This window comes from Canis lupus, chromosome 3 (genome assembly GCF_048164855.1).
Source record: "Canis lupus baileyi chromosome 3, mCanLup2.hap1, whole genome shotgun sequence".
Lineage (NCBI taxonomy): Eukaryota > Metazoa > Chordata > Mammalia > Carnivora > Canidae > Canis > Canis lupus.
The window spans coordinates 72,291,802-72,310,098 of NC_132840.1; the positions used below are offsets into that span (position 1 = coordinate 72,291,802).

The following is an 18,297-nucleotide window of genomic DNA, read 5'->3' on the forward strand; positions in this document are numbered from 1 at the left end:
GGGGAGGGGGGCATCAGCCCAGCTCAGCAGTGCCGGAGATCAAGAAAAGCACTTTCATTTTTTGTCCAAACAGGCTGCTTTTTGCAAGAAGTTAGAGAGCACATTATAGGCCAGTAATTGATCCCTGGTTACTAGTCTAGGTTAGCTTTGATGGCTCAGGGTCCCCCAGGTAGAAAAGCAGCTGGAACAGTCCAAAACCCATTGCCATTCTTTGGACAGACTGAGAAAACAAATGTCCGCAGTTGAGTTGTGCTCCCCTCCCCCCTCTATAGCCACAGGCTGTCCACACACCAGCAGGCCCTCTGCCAGGGCTGGGCACTTCACACAAGTGTGCCAGAGAGTGTGGGCTTCAAGCCAACAAGCGACAACAGGCAGGGGGCCTCGCTGGCCTCTGTCAGGGCAAGCCCCCCTCTGACCATCCCAGGAATCCTGTTCCAGCCCCATCTCCCCACAACTAGGCCTGCCTTTCCTGTTGCCATGGTAATCCCTGTGGCTGCCCTGGATACCCATTGCTGCTCCAGAATTCTCTGCTCAGGCAGGGCAGCCCTCCCCACAGCCTGATTAGAACGCCTCCCCTTTTACCATCACTGAGGACAAAGAGTAAGGAGCTGGTGTATGATCACCAACACGTGGTCTGCAAAGTTAGACATTGCCTTTCCCTTAAGGTGAGTAGGGAGAGAAGATGGGGACATGGGAGCTGGTATGAGCCGGTAGCCAGGACATTGTGGCTGGGGAGGGGGGATCAGACTCCTCTCAGCAATCAAGGCTTTCCCCAGGCCAGAGGAGAGGAAGGACCCCATCCTTCTACAGAAAACCCTTCCTCCCACAAGGAATAAGGTCTCCCAACTCTGCACTTCAAACTCAAGAGAGGGAAGCCCCCTAGGTGAGGAAGAAATGGGGTTTTGCTGCCTGAGTTAAGAACTAGATGAGGAGAGAGGGTTAGAAGTTTCCAGGAAAGCCCTTCTTTTTCATGGGACTCCATGGCTGGTCTGTATTCTCCACCTGCAAGTCAGGCAACGAAGATCCTAGGCATTCCCACCGTCCCCTCTGATACAGGGTGTCCCTGGGCTGACCTATGAGCCCTCTTGCCAATCTATCTAGGCAGACAGCAGCCTCGGGAGCTGGCAATACCACAAACCCACTTGCCCATCATTGTCTGAAGGAAGGGGCAGGACAAAAACTGCCAGAATTCAGGAGACTCACAGTCTATAATCCAGGAATTACAGGGAGCTTTGGAGAAACCAGGCCCCCCCCCCCCAGGGCTTTGGGCTTTGTCCCCAGCTCCACTGGAAGGAGCACACAGTCTTCTCATCACTTTGTAAATCAGACCCAAGTGAGCCCAGATCTCATGTCGGCCACATTGTCAGCAGGGGACAACACCTTTACCACAGCCACCTTTACCCACTGCATCCAGCCTCTGCTCCCCAGCCTTGTCCTCCCACAGTCCCTCAACAGGGAGGGCGGAAGAGAGTTTCTCCAAGGCAGCAAGACCTTCACACATAGTTGGTGCCACAGCAGCCTCTGCTGGCTGCCTCCGCCTTCCACACCTTCCCTAGGGATGAAAGCAAGGCCAGCCGGCCCTCAGAACTACGCTCACCATGAATTCCAGTTTACCTGGGACAGTCCTGGTTTACACCTGTTGTCCCAACATAATTATTAATAGCACAGGTATGCTCACACAGGCACACTCAGAAATGTCCCAGTTTGTACAATAAATTAAATGGTCTCTCTAATCACAGGCAAGTGTAGGGTCCGAGAAAGTCTGGGAAGGGGGGAAGTGAAGAAGCTCTGGGCATAGAGACAGGCAACCTCCTCTCAGTCCCCAACCAGAGAAGAAGCTACTCCCTTTCAAGTCAGCACCAGGAGCAAAAGTCAGAGCCCCTGCCCTGGGCCAGAGCCCTGGCATCTCAAAATCCAGCTTGGGGAGAGGGGATGCAGATCTTTCCCAAAGCGGGGGATTGCCTGACAGATGGAACAGAAAAAAGAAGGTAGAAGAGCCAGCTCAGCAAAAACATACAAGCCTGAGGGAATAAAATGCTACCTTATTACATGTGTCCTGCAAATGGCACCATGGAGCAGTGTGCATCAGCCCATCCACATTGCAGTAGGGCAGTCCCATCCAGCTGGTTGCCTGGTACTGCCCTGGAGTATGCTCTCTGCCTTTCCCAAAGGCCCACCTAGATTGCAAAGCCCCTCTCTCCTCCTTACCCTGCTCTTCACCTGCTTTCCCCCAGCTAACTCCCTAGACTGAATTGCAAAATCAATAAAGACATTTCACAAGCCCTCCCATCCCCAACCAAAGAGATGAGGAAGAGAAATCAGAAAGTCAGCCCCAGGATACCTGAGCTGTTATCCCTTTCGCTATCACTCAAAGAAGTTCATGTAAATTAGCGGCAGAGTAATATACAAATAAATGCCTACTAACTACATCAGGAACTGATAGTTGTGCATTTGGGGGACTCGGCAGCAATAGTCCCCACTCCATAGCCATTCTAACAGATGTGAGGTGATATCTGATTGTGGTTTTGATTTGCATTTCCCTGATGATTAGTGATATTGAGCTTTTTTTTAATGAGTCTGCTGGCCACCTGTATATCTTCTTTGGAAAAATGTCTATTCAGATCCTCTGCCCATTTTTTAATTGGATTTTTTTTTTTTTTTTTTTTTTGCTGTTGAGTTGCATGACTTCTTTATATATTTTGAATATCAACCCTTTATGAGATACATAATTTGCAAATATCTGCTCCCATTCGGTAGGTGGCCTTTTCATTTTATTGATGGTTTCCTTTGCTGTGCAGAAGCTTTTTAGTTTGATGTAGTCCCACTTGTTTATTTTTTATTTTGTTGCCTTTGCTTTTGGAGTCAGATAACAAAATCATCACCAAGACCGATGTCAAGGAGCTTATGTGTGTTTTCTTCAAGAGACTTATGATTTAAGGTCTTACACTGAAGTCTTTAATCCCTTTTGAGTTAATTTTGGTGAATGGCATAAGAGTATCCTAGTATCTTTTGCATGTTGCTGTCCAGTTTTCCCAACACCAGTTGTTGAAAAGTCTATCTTTTCCCCATTGCATATTTTTGCCTCCTTGTTGGAAATCAATTGGCCATATATATGTGAGTTTATTTCTGAGCTCTCTATTCTGTTCCATTGATCTATATGTCTCTTTTTATGCTGATTCCATACTGTCTTGATTACTATAGCTTTGTGATATAGTTTGACGTCGTGGAGTGTGATGCTTGCACAATCTTCTCTTGAAAGACTGCTTTGGCAATTCGGAGTCTTTTCTGGTTCCACATAAATTTCAAGATAGTTGTTCTGTTTCTGTGAAAAATGCCATTGGAACTTCAATAGGCATTGCTCTGAATCTATAGATTGTTTGGAATACCATAAGCATTATGACAATATGAATTCTTCCAATCCATGAGCACAGAATATCTTGCCATTTATTTGTGTCTTCTTCAATTTCTTTCATCAATGTCTTATAATTTTCAGTGTATAGGTCTTTCATCTCCTTGGTGAATTTATTCCTAAATTTATTCCTAGGTGTTTTATTCTCTCTGATGCAACTATAAATGGGATTTTTAAAAAGATTTTATTTATTCATTTGAGCAAGAGAGAGTGAGCAAGAGAGAACACAAGCCAGGGAGAGAGGCAGAGGGAGAGGGAGAAGCAGACTCCCCACTGAGCAGGCAGCCTGATGTGGGGTTCAATCCCAGGACCCTGGGATCATGACCTGAGCTGAAGATGCTAACCAACTGAGCCACCCAGGCACCCCAGGATTGTTTTCTTAACATCTCTTTCTGTTAGTTTGCTGCTAGTGTTTGGAAATGCAACAGAATTTTATATACAGGTTTTGTATCCTGTGACTTGACTACATTTGTTTATTCTAATAGTGTTTTTTTATTCTAATAGTGTTTTGATGGAGTCTTTTGGGTTTTATAAAATCATGTCATCCTCAAATAGTGACAGTTTTACTTCTTCCTAATTTGGATGCCTTTTATTTCCTTTTCTTCCTTAACTCCTCTAGCTAGAACTTCCAATACTAGTTTAATAAAAATGGCAAGAGTGAATCTCCTGGTCTCGTTCATCTCAAGAGGAAAAGCTTTTAGCTCTTAACCATTGCATATAATGTTGGTTGTGGGCTTGTCATATGAGGCCTTTATTATGTTGAGGTACATTGCATCTATACCCACCTTGTTGAGAGTTTTTAATCATGAATCAATGCTGAATTTTGTCAAATGCTTTTTTCTGTATTTATTAAGATGATCATATGATCTTTATCCTTCATTTTGTTAATGTGGTATACCATGTTGATCTGTGGATGTCAAACCATCCTTATAATGATGGAATAAATCCCACTGATCATAGTGTGTAATTTTTTTAAAATGTATTGTTGAATTCAGCTTGGTAACATTTTGTTGAGGATGTTTTCATCTATGTTCACCAGAGCTGCTTTCCTTGGTGTGTCCTTATCAGTTTTGGTATCAGAGCAGTACCAGCCTTGTAAAATGACATTGGAGAGGTTCCCTTCTCTTCAATCAATTCATATTTTTCTGTTTAGTCTCTGAAGTTTGTATGTTTCTAGGAACTTAACCATTTTTTTCTATGTTGTCCAATTTGTTAGTGTGTAACTGTTCAGAGTAGACTCTTACTATGCTTTGTATTTGTAGTATCAGTTGTACTGTCTCCTCTTTCATTTCTGATTTTATTTGAGCCCTCTCTCTTTTATTCTTGGTAAGCTTAGCTAAAAGTTTATCAGTTTTGTTTCAAAGAACTAGCTCTTAGTTTTGCTGATCTTTTATATTATCTTTTTAGTCTCTATTTCATTTATTTTTTTTTTAAGATTTTATTTATTTATTCATAGAGATGCAGAGAGAGAGAGAGAGGCAGAGACACAGGCAGAGGGAGAAGCAGGCTTCATGCAGGGAGCCCGATGTGGAACTCGATCCAGGGTCTCCAGATCACGCCCTGGGCTGCAGGCGGCGCTAAACCGCTGCGTCACTGGGGCTGCCCCTCTATTTCATTTATTAACACTCTGGTCTGTAACTTCCTTCCTTCTAATAACTTTGGGCTTCATTCATTCTTTTTCTTGTTCCTTGAAGTGTAGTCTAATTTGAGATTTTTCTTATTTCTTGCATGTGCCACTATGAGCTTTCCTCTTAGAACTGTTTTTGCTGCATCCCTTAAATTTTGGAATGTTGTATTTCCATTTACATTTGACTCATGTATGTTTTTATTCCTCCTTTGACTTCTTTGTTGACCCATGGCTGTGCAATATAGCCTGTTGTTCAGTGTCGACATATTTGTGCTTTTTGCAGTTTTCTTCTTGTAGTTAATTTCTAGTTTCATACCATAGTGGTCAGAAAAGATCCTTGATATATCAATCTTCTCAAATTTATTAAGACTTGTTTTGTAGCCTACTATATCATTTATCCTGGGGAATGTTCCACATGCCCTTAAGAAAAATGTGTATTCTGTTGCTTTGAGATGGGATGTTCTGTACATATCTATTAAGTCCATCTGATCTAATGTGTCATTTAAGGCCAATGTTTCCTTATTGATTTTCTGTCTGGATGATCTACCCGTTGGTGTAAGTGGGGTAGTAAAGTCCCCCTCTATTATTATATTGCTGTCTATTTCTGCCTTCAGGTCTGTTAATATTTGTTTATAGATTTAGATGATCCTATGTTGAGTGCATAAATATTTACAAATGTTACATAAATAGGAAGCATTTAATTCAGCCACTCTGCCTGTAGCAAGGAAGCCAGGGAAAACTCCACAGAGGAAATACTTGAGCTGGGCCCTAAAAGATAAGTAAGGTTCTGCCGTTGGGGGGGGCGGGGTACAGAACAGCAGAAGCATCTTGGAAAAGCAAAGAGATCTGAATCGGGATCCCTGGGTGGCGCAGCGGTTTGGCGCCTGCCTTTGGCCCTGGGCGCGATCCTGGAGACCCGGGATCGAATCCCACGTCGGGCTCCCGGTGCATGGAGCCTGCTTCTCCCTCTGCCTATGTCTCTGCCTCTCTCTCTCTCTCTGTGTGACTGTCATAAATAAATAAAGAAAAAAATATTTAAAAAAAAAAAAAAAAGATCTGAATCAGTGTTGTTTGATCAGAGAAGTGAGAAGTCCAGCGAGTCCAGGGAAGGGGTCAATAGGTCAGGTCACAAAAGACCTTGAAGAGATGCTGAGGAGACTGGACACATCCTGTAAATAAAGGCCGCCTCCTCAATTGCCTCCCACGTGACTCTAGATACATTCCTATCTTCAGTCTCCCCCCATCAATACTGTGATAATTATGCTTTCCCTATCCTGTTCCCTATCCTGTATCCTGTTTGAAAGCTACAAACTCCCTGTCACTGGGACTGGATTGGCTGGGAGAGCCACTCCATGAATATCTGACAGGAGGTCTATGTGCTAATTAATTTATCTAATGTTGCATATTTGACCATCAATTATTAGCCCTGCTAATCAGAGACTTCCACTAAAATGCTGGGGGGAGCATCCTGAAGGTAATGAACCAACTTTGGCCTACTAACCCAGAGTAACCATCTCAAGATTCATTCATTCATTCATACATTTGGACAAAGAGCATAGGCTTTGGTAGGTCTGTGGTCTTCAGCCTCAGTCTCCTTGTCTACTAATGGAAATACTGGCATCAGATTTGAGTTTTTATGAAATTAATATATAGAGAGTGCTATATTAATATATAGCTCATAGTGGCACTAAATAAATGACAGCTATTAGTTCTGAGGTATAGTATCTTGGGCCAGGAGCTGGAGATTTGAAAGTGAGTAAAAGGTCTAAGAAAATAAGAATATAAATAAGAATAAGAAATTGACTAAGAGTCCTGGCCACAGGACCTCACAAGCCACAAAACAGTATGATGAGTGTTGAGCACAAAGTGCCATGAAAACTCAGAGAAAGGCCAAATTGGTACGTTCACTACTTAAAGCAGTAGCATGAGTTTGCATTATAAGTTCCTAAGCGGAATTGAGCAAACAGGGCCTCTCTAGCCCCTGCCATATACCCTAGAGGTCTCCCAGCACTTGGAGTGGTTGCTTGACTTTGTCTTTGCAAAAGTTTCTCTAAAGTCCACGTTGAAAGACTTTCCAATTAGTAACTAAGATGGGGAACTAGCATGAGACCATGTTGGTTGAGCTAATCTGAACCTTAAGAGAAGGAATGAGCCTAGAAAACACCCATTCTAGCTTTGTCCTCTCCTGCACCAAGAAAAACCAGGACAAGGCCCACCATCCCATTACCTTACGTGTTGAGAAAGTGTCAAAGAGCAAGAAAGTGGGATTTCTAGATGCTGAAGGTAACTACACTGGAAGAAATGCCAACTGCACAAGTAGGTAACAGGGGTAATGTGGCTCCATCTCCTCTAGTAATACATGTAAAGGAGCAGTGGAAACATCTGACAATAGTTTTCTCAGTGGGAAGCAATGATGGGATGTGGTCACCATGGGAGCTAATCCCACCTTAAATATATTGATTACAATACAGTATCTAGACTCAGGGAAGTAACAGTCCTATTGTACTCTGATCAGAATGCCCTGGGTCTTTAGACCCAAGCCACGTGCTATACTTTAAAGGGGACAAACTGGAATGGCTATAGAGAAGGTAGTACATGACTCAAAGTCATGGTGGAACAAACTAGAAAACAAAAGAATGGGTCCAGCAGCTTTCTTATAATGTCAATATAACTGTGACATTACTTCCTGCTCATAAAGGATGTGCCACAATTAAGGGGGGAAATATCTTACTATCAGCTACTTAAGCATCATGAATCCCAGAGATTGTCCCTCAGTTCCTGCCTTTCAGGTTCATGTGATACTCCCCAACACACAGCACCTGCAGGACGGCAGGGCTCAAGAACAGTTCCTCTTGTCCATTCAGTCTGTCTCAGAGTTTATGTATGACTCTAGGACCCACCTTGAATCCACCCTCAAAGGTTCACTGTGAACATACATCCAGGCCCTCTGCACTGAAGACCTCAGCCCTCTCTTATAGTCCTTCATTCTTTTCCTCCCACTTCCTCCTCTTGTGTCAGCCTCTAGCTGACTTGTCATACTTGGTTCTGCTGCTGGGTTGGGGATGGAGGAGAGGGAAGAGGCCCTATGTGAAATGTCTACAGACACAATTAGACCCCCTATGTATAAAGATTAATTTCCTACTACCTTTTAGGCAAAAATTGCTTCCTATCTAGTACAAGTTTCAATACAAAACTCTCCTCCTATGACCTTAATCTTGTGATTCCAGAAGAGAAGGAAAAATTTATACCAACACATCTAAAATGTTGTCAGATAGAAAAGGGGTTATTAGTTTGTTTTCATAAGCCCCAAGATGGATCATTCAGGCAAATGGTGAAGCCCAGGGGACAATAACAGCCAATAGCTAGAGTTGCCCAAGAATGAACTACATATCGAGGAGGTGGTGACAGGTTGGAAAGTATTCAAATGTGGGTGAGAATGGCACTTTGATTTGCCAGGGTATTCCAGCAGGGAGTAGGTGGGAGAATCAGATCTCCTTAAGACCCTAACTTTGATTCTAGGATTCATATAATTAGCAGTGTATTTCCATAGGACCAAAGGTTGGGATAGCAGCTGAACTGCTAGTAAAATGATGGAAATACTTCTAAATTAATTGGTGTGGGGAAAGTCACGAATAGAAGTCCTTTATGGAATCCTCCACTTCTGAGATTCCTATTTTGTGATTCCAAGGTCTGAAAGAGTGTCAGCTACTGGCCAAATCTATACAGCTGATAAGATGCAGGTCAACTTTCTGTCTCAGGACAACAGGTGTGTGTGTGTGTCTCACATGGGGAGTGGAGATGAGGATAGAAAACAATAAACATTTGCTGAAGGGCCAGGGCATGGGCACATATGCACATACACATGTACACACACATCTCCCACACACAGTGAGGATCCAGAGTTGGACTTGAGGCTGGTGGCAGAGATAAGATCCAACAACCTTGAGGCCTGACCAATCACACAATCACCCACCCTGCCCCCCTCCAGCTACTAGTCCTAGGAGTCTGTTGTTAGGGTAACAGTGGCTTCCACCTCCTCTCTCAAAGCCAGTAGGATGGCTTTCATATTCAATAAGGAAGACCAGGGCAGCCTAAGACACTAAAGCTCAGAACCAATGCCAATCTGCCAAAGTACAAGCACTCATTCAGGAGCTGGGAACAGAAGGTAGGGCTGAGCAAGGAGGCTACTGTGATCACAACCCAGAAAGCCAGAGGATACAGTGCCCACCTTCAGCCATCTCTGTGGGTTCTGCGATTATGGCTAAGTGTCCTCTGGTTACCCCCTACTCAGCATCCCCCTTCTCACTCCCCTTCTACCTGTCCCCAAAGCTCCTGCTGTCTGCTTCTGTTCTTCTAATATAGGTTGACAGGAAGAAGACACAGGACACTTCCTGTCCTGGGTACTGCTCTGGCTCAGTGCATGCTCAGACCTCAACGGTTCAAGGACAGGCCTCCCCATAGAGTTATTTTTACCTGCTCCCCACTACCACTGCAGCCCCTCAACATCAACTGTAGGTAAAATGGCCCTTTGGTAGGTCTTTTGTCCATCCTGCAGGACACCACACACCCTACCCTGCTGCCAGTCAAAAACGCTTTTTCTTCACCAACCGAAAACTGCTTCCCAAAGGGCAGCAGTTCCTTCTCTCCCAATCTCCCACCCACCCTTTGAGCTAAAATGCTGAGTCCCAGTGTGGCCTGTGCAGGAGCCAGCCCTCCTCCCCCCTCTCCCTGAAAGAGTGTCAGCTACTGGCAACCCCCTGTGGAGGGGCTTCCAGAGGTCCCAAGGGATACACTCCTGCAACTTTTAAAGTAGCAGGGGAGCAAACCTCTGACTCAGGTCCAACCCTCTCATGCTTCTTTTTCTTCTGCCTCTTAGGAAACATAGACACAGCAACAGCACCAAGCCCTGGGGGCGGGAGACCCCTTTCCAGAGTTCAGCTGGTCAACTGGTAAGTCCAATACTAACCAATGTCATTGTAAGCCACCCCTCTCACAACCAGCATTAGTTTTAAAGCCTAAATAAACAAACAAGCAAACCTGAAATGCTCATTAAAAATAACTGCTTTTTTTTTTCTTCTTTTTTTCACAAACTCCAAAATAACTGCTTTTGAAATGCCACATGCCCTTATGCAGAGAAAGCATCCTCCCAACCCTAGACTTCCTGCCCAATTCCTACTGCTCAGGACTCAAACTCAATTTAGGTACTGTCTGAACACCATGGCCATAGGCAGCACCCCAGCTCTGCCCTCAGGGGAGAGTGGGGGTAACGCGTAAGGGTAGAAGGCTAGATTGGCAGAAAGTAAATGGGTACGCCTCACTGGAATAAGCAGATCACTCCTCCTCCCCCTGCTCTGGATAGCCTCTCTCCAGGGCACGGACGACTCTGCCCATTTGACCACCCTTCTTCAAATAGCACAGCCCTCAATCCCACTCAGCAAGACACACTGGCTCTCCAAACCCAGCCAGAGAACAGCCATCCTGATATTCAGGTAAGGTAGGGAGGGAGAGGGGAGCCAAAAGGGACTCAAGCCATTGACAGAGCAGAAACACTCTGAAGTATCTTAATGTTAACAGCTTAAGAGAAGATACTATTTATAAAGCACCTCCTACATGCCAGACACTATGCTACTTTATTTCAGATCCTCTCAATAAACCAGAAAGTGAGTTTACAAATAAGGAAACTGGCTCAGAGAAGTGAAGTAACTTGCTAGAAAATAGCACCTGCCTAGTCTTTGATGACCTCTCACTCTAGGAGACTGACCCCCCCCCCTTCCCCTATTCATGATGGGGAGATAAGAAGGACCCCTCTAAACAAAAAGGCAAATGTTAACTTCCCACTTTGGGGAAGCAGCAGCAGAGGGGTTGCTTTGCAGGAGTCTGAAGCCCAGGAGGAAATAGCCCCAGAAGATATTATATACCACCTGGAGCCCCTTTCCAAGGTTCCACTCCAGACACAGCCCACAGGCTACTTCAGCCAGTCCTACAAGCCTCAGTGGTCTCCCTTCAGTGCAACCTATGGAGATTGTTACAAGCCCTGGAGAATAGAGCCTGTGACTTACCATGGGAAGAAGTCCTCCCATTCAGGTGAGTCTTAGCCTGGCAGCAGAAGGGTATAAAACCCTCTGTTCCCAACCCACCCACTTCATCCTACCCAGGGGCACTCCCATCCCCCAGGCAGATCCCAGGGGTGGGAACCCCAGCCCAGGAGAAGACAATAAGCAGCAAGGGCCCCAGTGCAGTCTCTTCATGAGCACTTCAGGCAGTATTTGGCTACAAGGTCAGCTGGGACCACTCTGAGAGAGTGCCATACCAATAACCCCATCCTAGCCTCCCCTCCTTCCTGTGTAGGCTGGACCAGTGGGCAGCCCTGTCGTTCAGGCTTTCAAAGCTCAGGTAATCAAAAAAGGGGTAGGAGGATAATCTGGATTCCACACTAAGTTCTTTAGTTCTGGTCTTGGGGAAACAACCCTGAAGCTCAGAGTGGTGGAAGAGGTGACGCCCTTACATTTGTGTCTATTATTCCCATTATGAAAAGTTTAAATAGAGCCAGCTGTGCAGGAGCCAAGGCAGGGGTCCAGATCCCCACCTCTACTCTCAAGACTGTCCCACACAGAGGAGGCCCTCTGCATACTTTCTCACTCCCCTCAGGTGACTACCACATGATCACTACTCATCAGATTTCCTTCCAGAACCCTCTTCTTGGCCAATCAATGCTCCCAGTTCACATTCAGGGCAGAAAAATAGCACCAGTAGTGCGTCCAGGCTACATGGAGTATATCAGCCAATACCAGAGGAACTTCCAGGCCTCAGGGTGGAATCAAGTCCTCAGAACTGACCCAAACAAAAACAATCAGGGGATTAAGTGAGTAACCAGAACTCTTGGCAAGCTGCGGGGTTGCTGTGGAGGAAGGGGCTAGAGAAAGGTACAGAGAGTTTCCAACTTATGATGGTCTGACTTACAATTTTTCAACTTGATGATAGTGAAAAAGTGATATGCATTCAGTAGAAACCGTACTTCCAGTCTTGAATCTGGATATTTTCCTGGGCTAGCAATACACAGTACAATACTCTCTGGTGATGCTGAGCAGTGGCAGCGAACCACAGCTCTCAGTCAGCCCTGCAGTCAGGAGGGTCAACAACCAAGGCTTTGACCACCTTTCTGCATGCATGCAAACATTCTGGTTTTCACTTTCAATACTATTCAATAAGCTACACAAGCTATCCAACACTTTATTATAAAATAGGCTTTGTGTCAGATGATGCTGCCCATCTGTAGGCTAATAATAAGTGTGCTGAGCACATTTGAGGTAGGCTAAGTTAAGCTATGACGTTGAGTAGGTAAGGTGCATCAAATCCAATTCCACTTCTAATGTTTTCAACTTACAATAGCTTTAAGGAGATGTAACCTCATCATAAGTCAAGGAAGATCTGTAATAATTCAGAACTCAGTCTTCTGTCCAATTCAGAGACATAGCTATAGAAGGCAACAAAGCAAAGGACTAATTGTTTCAGAATCTTGGATCTCCAACTAGTTCAGATTTATTTCCCTCACTTCACGTATCTGGGCCAGGCCAAACTGCACGCTGTTCATAACTGGGGGTCAGTCTCCCCACCTCCACATCTCTGGGAGATGTGAGCTCTAATTGTAAGCCAAGAGGTAGAGTAGCCAGGCTTTTCCAGTCCTCAAGAAACCACAGAGAATCAGGCACACTACTTGCCCAGCCTTGTCCTGGCTTCTCACCTATTAAAGCCTGCTTGCTCTGGGGGCTCAGGATGGCCCTCTAGCTCCCTCTGACTCATCCCTGAAAGGTTAGAAGGCTCCAGTGCAAAGCCAGGAATATGCGCGCACGCAGTGCCATACAAATGTTACAGAAATGGAGTCCTATTTCAAAGTGGTGGAGAAAAGGACAGCCTTCACTGGGAAGGGAGCAGGGGTGCCAGCCTAGCAAATACAACAGCTCTTCACCCCCTACCCCAACACACACACTTCCAAGTTCATTTCCTAAGAGCACATTCTCTCAGCCATAGCTGAAACCCCTCTAGCTGCCTACTCTAGAACCCTCTAGAGATGCTCTCCATTGCCCTATCCTTTGACTGCAGGTGTTGGACCCTCTCTGCTGGCTCTTAGCATGGTAACTGGGGAGTATGAAAAGAAACAGATAAAGCAAAATTTTATTTTCAGGGAAGAAATAAATTTGTATTTGAAATTACCTGAAAATACGCTGTATAGTTTAGGCAGACACACAAATGAAAAGCGAAAAAAAAAAAAAAAAAACAACAACAACAACAACATGTAGATGGCAAGGTGCCCCCCTCTATTTGGTATGCCTGGATTGGTTCATAGGTATAGATTCCGACTTGTAGAAATGTTTTTACCCTATGCAGCAAATATATCCAGGCTGTGCAGAAAGACACTGGCTGGCAGCCCACTATGCATCAGCATCAGAAGCCGAGATGGCTGAGGCAGGAGATGACCATCCTGGGTAGGAAAAGCACTGCCAAGTTTGATGGAGACACAGTGACCAGGGTAAAGTGCCCAAGCTCTCTGTCAAGAGGTAATCAGCATGAGGGTCTTACCACTCCCTCAACCCAAGGAAGGGAGCAAGGGTAGACAGGGAACAAGGGGGAAAGTTTAGCCTGCCAGATCACCTCAACCCTACTATTCTTGGGAAATCCAAAAATTTTACTTTCCTGAATCTGCAGCCACTTACGGACTCTGATATCTGTCCCTGACCACAGAAGTGAGGTATGTATGCACTTAACATATGCTTGACACGCAGTAAGTACTTAACAAAAGATAGCAATTAGAATCATTATTATTATTATTTTCCCAGATATGCATTCCTCTCTTCCCAGATGCCTTACCTACCTCCTCCTAAAGCCCAGGTAAAACGGGTCAAGGGTAAGTGCCCCTCTAGCACACTCAGAGTCTTCAAAGCCAAGTTACAAACTGAAATTGCCAGCAAGCGCTTCTTCCAGGACGGCCGAACTCAGCCCAGGGTAGGCTGTGGAGACCCTTATCACAGAAGCCATGAGAAGCTGCCGGTAAGAAGTTCTGTTGTGGGCAGGGGACGGTCCCCTGGATTCCCCCCTTCACCTCTCACCTTGCAATGGGGCTGAGGGTGGGGGTGGAGTGACTGCTGGGAAAGGAGTCTGATGTTGAAATCCTGGATCTTTTCCAACTTAGAGTAATTCTGAGCAAGTTAACCTCTCTGCACAAATGTTTTCTCCTCTGCCAAAAGAAAAAGAAAACAAACCTTGCTTACTAAGCACCAGACATTGCATTTGTATGTGACTCCTTGTAACTCCTTAGCTGACAGCAGGTGCTGAGTAGAATATGCAGGGAGGGAAAGATTTACTCCTTTTTCAGCTGACTGCTCTCTGTCCCCTGGAAAGGGTGTTCACAGGCACCGACTGAGAATCAAACTACCCCCAGGATCTCCTACATGCCCTTGTTTTCTGAAAGGTTGAACCTGTGTAAGCCCAAGGTCAACAGCATCAAATGGGAGCCAAACACAATTTCTCTACAGAGCAAAGGAAAACATTCAGGTACAAAGGAAAGACTGAGTCTTCCCTGTCTGCAAATAGGAAAAAAAAAAAAAAAAAAAAACAACATCATGGGGAAGACGCAACTCCGCTCCAGCCTGGTCCCGTTATATCTCTGCCTATTTTTACAGGCCAGTCCAGCTACCTGAAAGCCAGCTCTAGAAGAATTTATGGCAACAACAAGATTCAAAATTCCCAAATATAGTAATCATTGGAGGAAAGAAATTGCCCAAATAACCTATGCAAAAATGCACAGTTCAGGACACACATCTCTGAACCAACTCAAACTTAAAACTAAGGTCCCACAATAACTACTTCACAGTGTAGATTCAGCTTTCCCACTGGGATTTCCCAGTCACGTGCAAACCCTAATCCAGCTCTTTGAAACTAAATGAGCAAGGGTGAGTAAGCTACTTAGAAAGGAACGATGATGCACTGTGTGTCCTAGAAGGTCGGTGGTGTTACAAGACACCTGAGGGAAAAAAGAAGTCCAAGTGTTTCCCTCCAATTAATGAATGAATGGCAAAGCATCAAGACTTTTCTCAAGTCAGTACCATCAATTAATTACATTCTATTTGAGCTACGGTGTCTCACTGCTTTTTTCCCCTTTACATTCTTTTTTTTTTTTTAAGATTTTATTTATTTATTCATGAGAGACACTGAGAGAGAGAGGCAGAGACACAGGCAGAGGGATAAACAGGCTCCATGCAGGAAGCCTGATGTGGGACTCGAACCTGGGTCTCCAGGATTACACCCTGGGCCGAAGGCAGCGCTAAACCGCTGAGCCACCTGGGCTGCCCCCTTTACATTCTTTGAGGTTATAATTCACATACCATAAAATTCACCCTTTTAAGATGCAAAATCCAGGTGTTTTAGTATTGCTCACTGCTGCTTAAATCTAAACTTCAGAGTGGAGGAAGTGGCACAGGAAAGGAAGGAAGACAGGAGTGTCTGAATTTGATTCAAACAAACCAAACCTGCCCTGTAGAGAAAGTATTCCAAAGCCTAAGGGAGACTCTGATCTAATCTAAATACCAGATCTCTCTCTTAAAAATATTTACCATATTGAAAACAGGGTTATATTTCTGGTTTTAAGGGACAGACAAGAAGTGGAAGAGGCAACTGAAAGTATTCCTGAGAGAGGCTAAGGCTTATTACTTTGAAAAACATGCATGAGACCCAGGGCCCTCCTTTCCCTAGTCAGGAAAAGGCATATCACACTGCCCTCTAGTAGCCAGCCTGGGGAATGACAGCCAGCCACCCGCTGGACAGGCTTGCAGGTCTCTGCCCTGGAGGACATGCGGTGCTCACACACACAAAGGCAGAGAAATCAGAGAGAAGGAATTTATCAATTTCACCAATGCCTACTAAACACAAAGCTCATCTACAAAGAACCTATTTGCTTCTCCTCCACCTCAGTCTTTGCTTAAAAATAGACAGATTCCTTTGTTAAGGGGAAAAAAAAGTGGTTTAAGGATTCCAAAAAAACGGAGTCTGTCTTACTTAGTCTAATTCAGGCTGCTATAACAAAACACCATAGGCTGGAGAGCTTAACATATAATTATTTCTCACAAGTCTGAAGGCTGGGAGTCCAAGATCAAGGCACTAGCAGACTGATTTGGTGTCTGACAAGGGCTGGCTTCCTTGTTGAGAGGTCAGCTCACTGTGTCCTAACATGGTAGAAAGAGCAAGGGAGCTCTCTGGAGTCTCTTTTTACAAGGTCGCTAATTTCATTCACGAGGCTCCACCCTCTCAGGACCTAAACACCTCCTACAGTTCCTACCTCCTAATAATACCATCACCTTGGGGTTAGGATTTCAACATGGGAATGTGGGGGGATAGGACACTCAGTCCATGACAGTTTCTTAACACAAGGTGTTCCTAAGAAAGTGTGGGGCCCTACTCAAATGAAGGTAAAAACCTAAACCCATATATGGAAATAAAACCCAGCTGTGTACAAGAATTGTGACAAAGGGCTAGGAGTTGAATGTACTCACTGCCACTTCTGGCCAAGGAAAGGAGATGGCTTACAAAACAGCTTGTAAAAGTATTAACTGTAAGTAGTAACTTACAGTAGGATCCAGGGCCGAGAGCCTATATTCACTGGGGCCTTTTCATAAAATAAGCTTTTTATTTTGGAAAAATTTAAACTTAGAGCAAGTTGTAAAGATAATATGCAGTTTTGTTACTCTCTAACTCAAAGCTCTTGACTGTTAAACTTCTTCTGTAACTATGGTACAACTGTCAAAACTAAGAAATTAATGATGGCACATTTCTAGGAAGTAAACTCTAGACTTTATTAGGATGTCACCAGTTTCACCACTAATCTTCTAACCTTGGATCTTTTTACAAAATGTTTATAGCAAGGAGCCAAAGGACCAGAAAGGCAGTGTGCAACCCAGACACTAGGTTCTAGTCCCAACTGTGCTTCATGCTAACTGTAGAACCTTAGAGCTTGTTTTCTGAGCTTGTCTCTTTTCTAACATACCTCCATCTCACAGATGCTGATTCTAGACATAAAGCTTACCCTCATCTCTATTCCCAAGCACTTCTCTGACAGCCACTGGCTAGAGTTAAGGAAGAGACATCTCCAACAGTGACTCCAGCTGAGACTCTCCAGTTAGAGAATGGAATCCCTTTGGGAATTTTCAGATTTCAAAATTCAAAATCCACGTCTCAGATGGCCGGAGGGTGGATACCCTTTCTTAGGGGTCTGAGAAGACACTGCAGCAGAGACTAGAGCTGTCCAAAAACATCCATTTTTCCCTTCTTCCTGGGTATGCATTACATTTCTGAGGCTTTCTTGAATTAAGGGACACCATGCAACTAAGTTCTAGCCAACAGAATGTGAGTGGAAGTTTGTGCTACTTCTAGAGCTGGCCTGTTACATCTGCCAAGCAATCTCCCAAGTTCTTTTCAACTCACTAAAGGCACAACACCCAAAGCAATCTTGGAGGCTATGTTAGCATTGGCATCAGCCTGGTCCCTAGACAACTGCATGGAATAGAGTACCCCTCCCACTAACCCAATCTGAAACTACCCTAGACATTACACGAATGAAGGAGGAAAAAAAACTTCTATTGTGAGAAGTTAGTCCATTTGATAGTTGTCATGACAGTTTAGCCTAATAACAGTGCAAAATGTCAATTCTATTAGAGCAAGACCTTGGTTCTGATCTCCACTTGGGGCCTCAGGTGCATGGAACTGAGGTGACCACCCTCCACGTTCATCCACACGAGGCCTCTCCTGTTTCCCTTTCCCTCCATCATTCCCTCTTCCAGTCCCATTCTGTCCCTTCCCACAGACCCTATTCCAGTGAGTTAAGGTGTATGTTCTCCTTAAAAAACATCATTTAGTGTGTTTAATTTACTTAGCTGGTTTTTGCTGTAAACTGATTTTTTTTTCCTCATCTGGAGTCTATCATGTCACAGCAGTTCCTAACTGCTTGCATCTGACTGCTTTTATAATATTCTATCATATGCATATACCACATTTTATTTATCAATTCCCTTAGGGACAGACATCTAAGTTGCTTCCAGCTTCTTGCTACCCAAACTATATATAGATAAGCATCCTTTTATGTAACTCCTTGTGGATCTGTGCAAGTTTCTCTGAAGGATATAGCCAGGAGTGGAAGTACTTTGATGTAGAGTATATACATTCTTAATGCATTAGTTACCTATTGCTGTATAACAAATTATCTCAAAACTCAGTA

The 18,297-nt window shown here is 44.4% G+C and overlaps 2 protein-coding genes across 30 annotated transcripts in view; one reads left to right on the forward strand and one right to left on the reverse strand.

Moving 5' to 3' along the window:
- The window catches only part of BUD13 (BUD13 homolog), a 134,371-nt gene that overhangs the window by 81,996 nt on the left and 34,078 nt on the right, over window positions 1-18,297 (reverse strand). The gene's annotated exons all lie outside the window — the stretch shown is intronic.
- On the forward strand, window positions 502-15,165 carry LOC140631018 (uncharacterized). Of its 27 annotated transcripts, none has more exons than XR_012028696.1 (10): window positions 508-665; window positions 9,913-9,985; window positions 10,396-10,525; window positions 10,910-11,120; window positions 11,685-11,898; window positions 13,422-13,591; window positions 13,740-13,782; window positions 13,871-14,081; window positions 14,433-14,585; window positions 14,714-15,165. XR_012028696.1 is itself a non-coding variant. In XM_072822123.1 (9 exons), the coding sequence occupies exons 1-9, from the start codon at window positions 616-618 to the stop codon at window positions 14,785-14,787; spliced, it is 1,002 nt and encodes a 333-aa protein (XP_072678224.1). In that variant the 5' UTR covers window positions 507-615; the 3' UTR covers window positions 14,788-15,165. The 27 variants fall into 27 exon arrangements, 4 of the variants coding, with proteins under 4 accessions (XP_072678226.1, XP_072678225.1, XP_072678224.1 ...); XR_012028697.1 differs by having other exon boundaries at window positions 10,450-10,525; XR_012028698.1 differs by lacking the exons at window positions 10,396-10,525; window positions 11,685-11,898 and adding exons at window positions 11,385-11,429; window positions 11,572-11,684.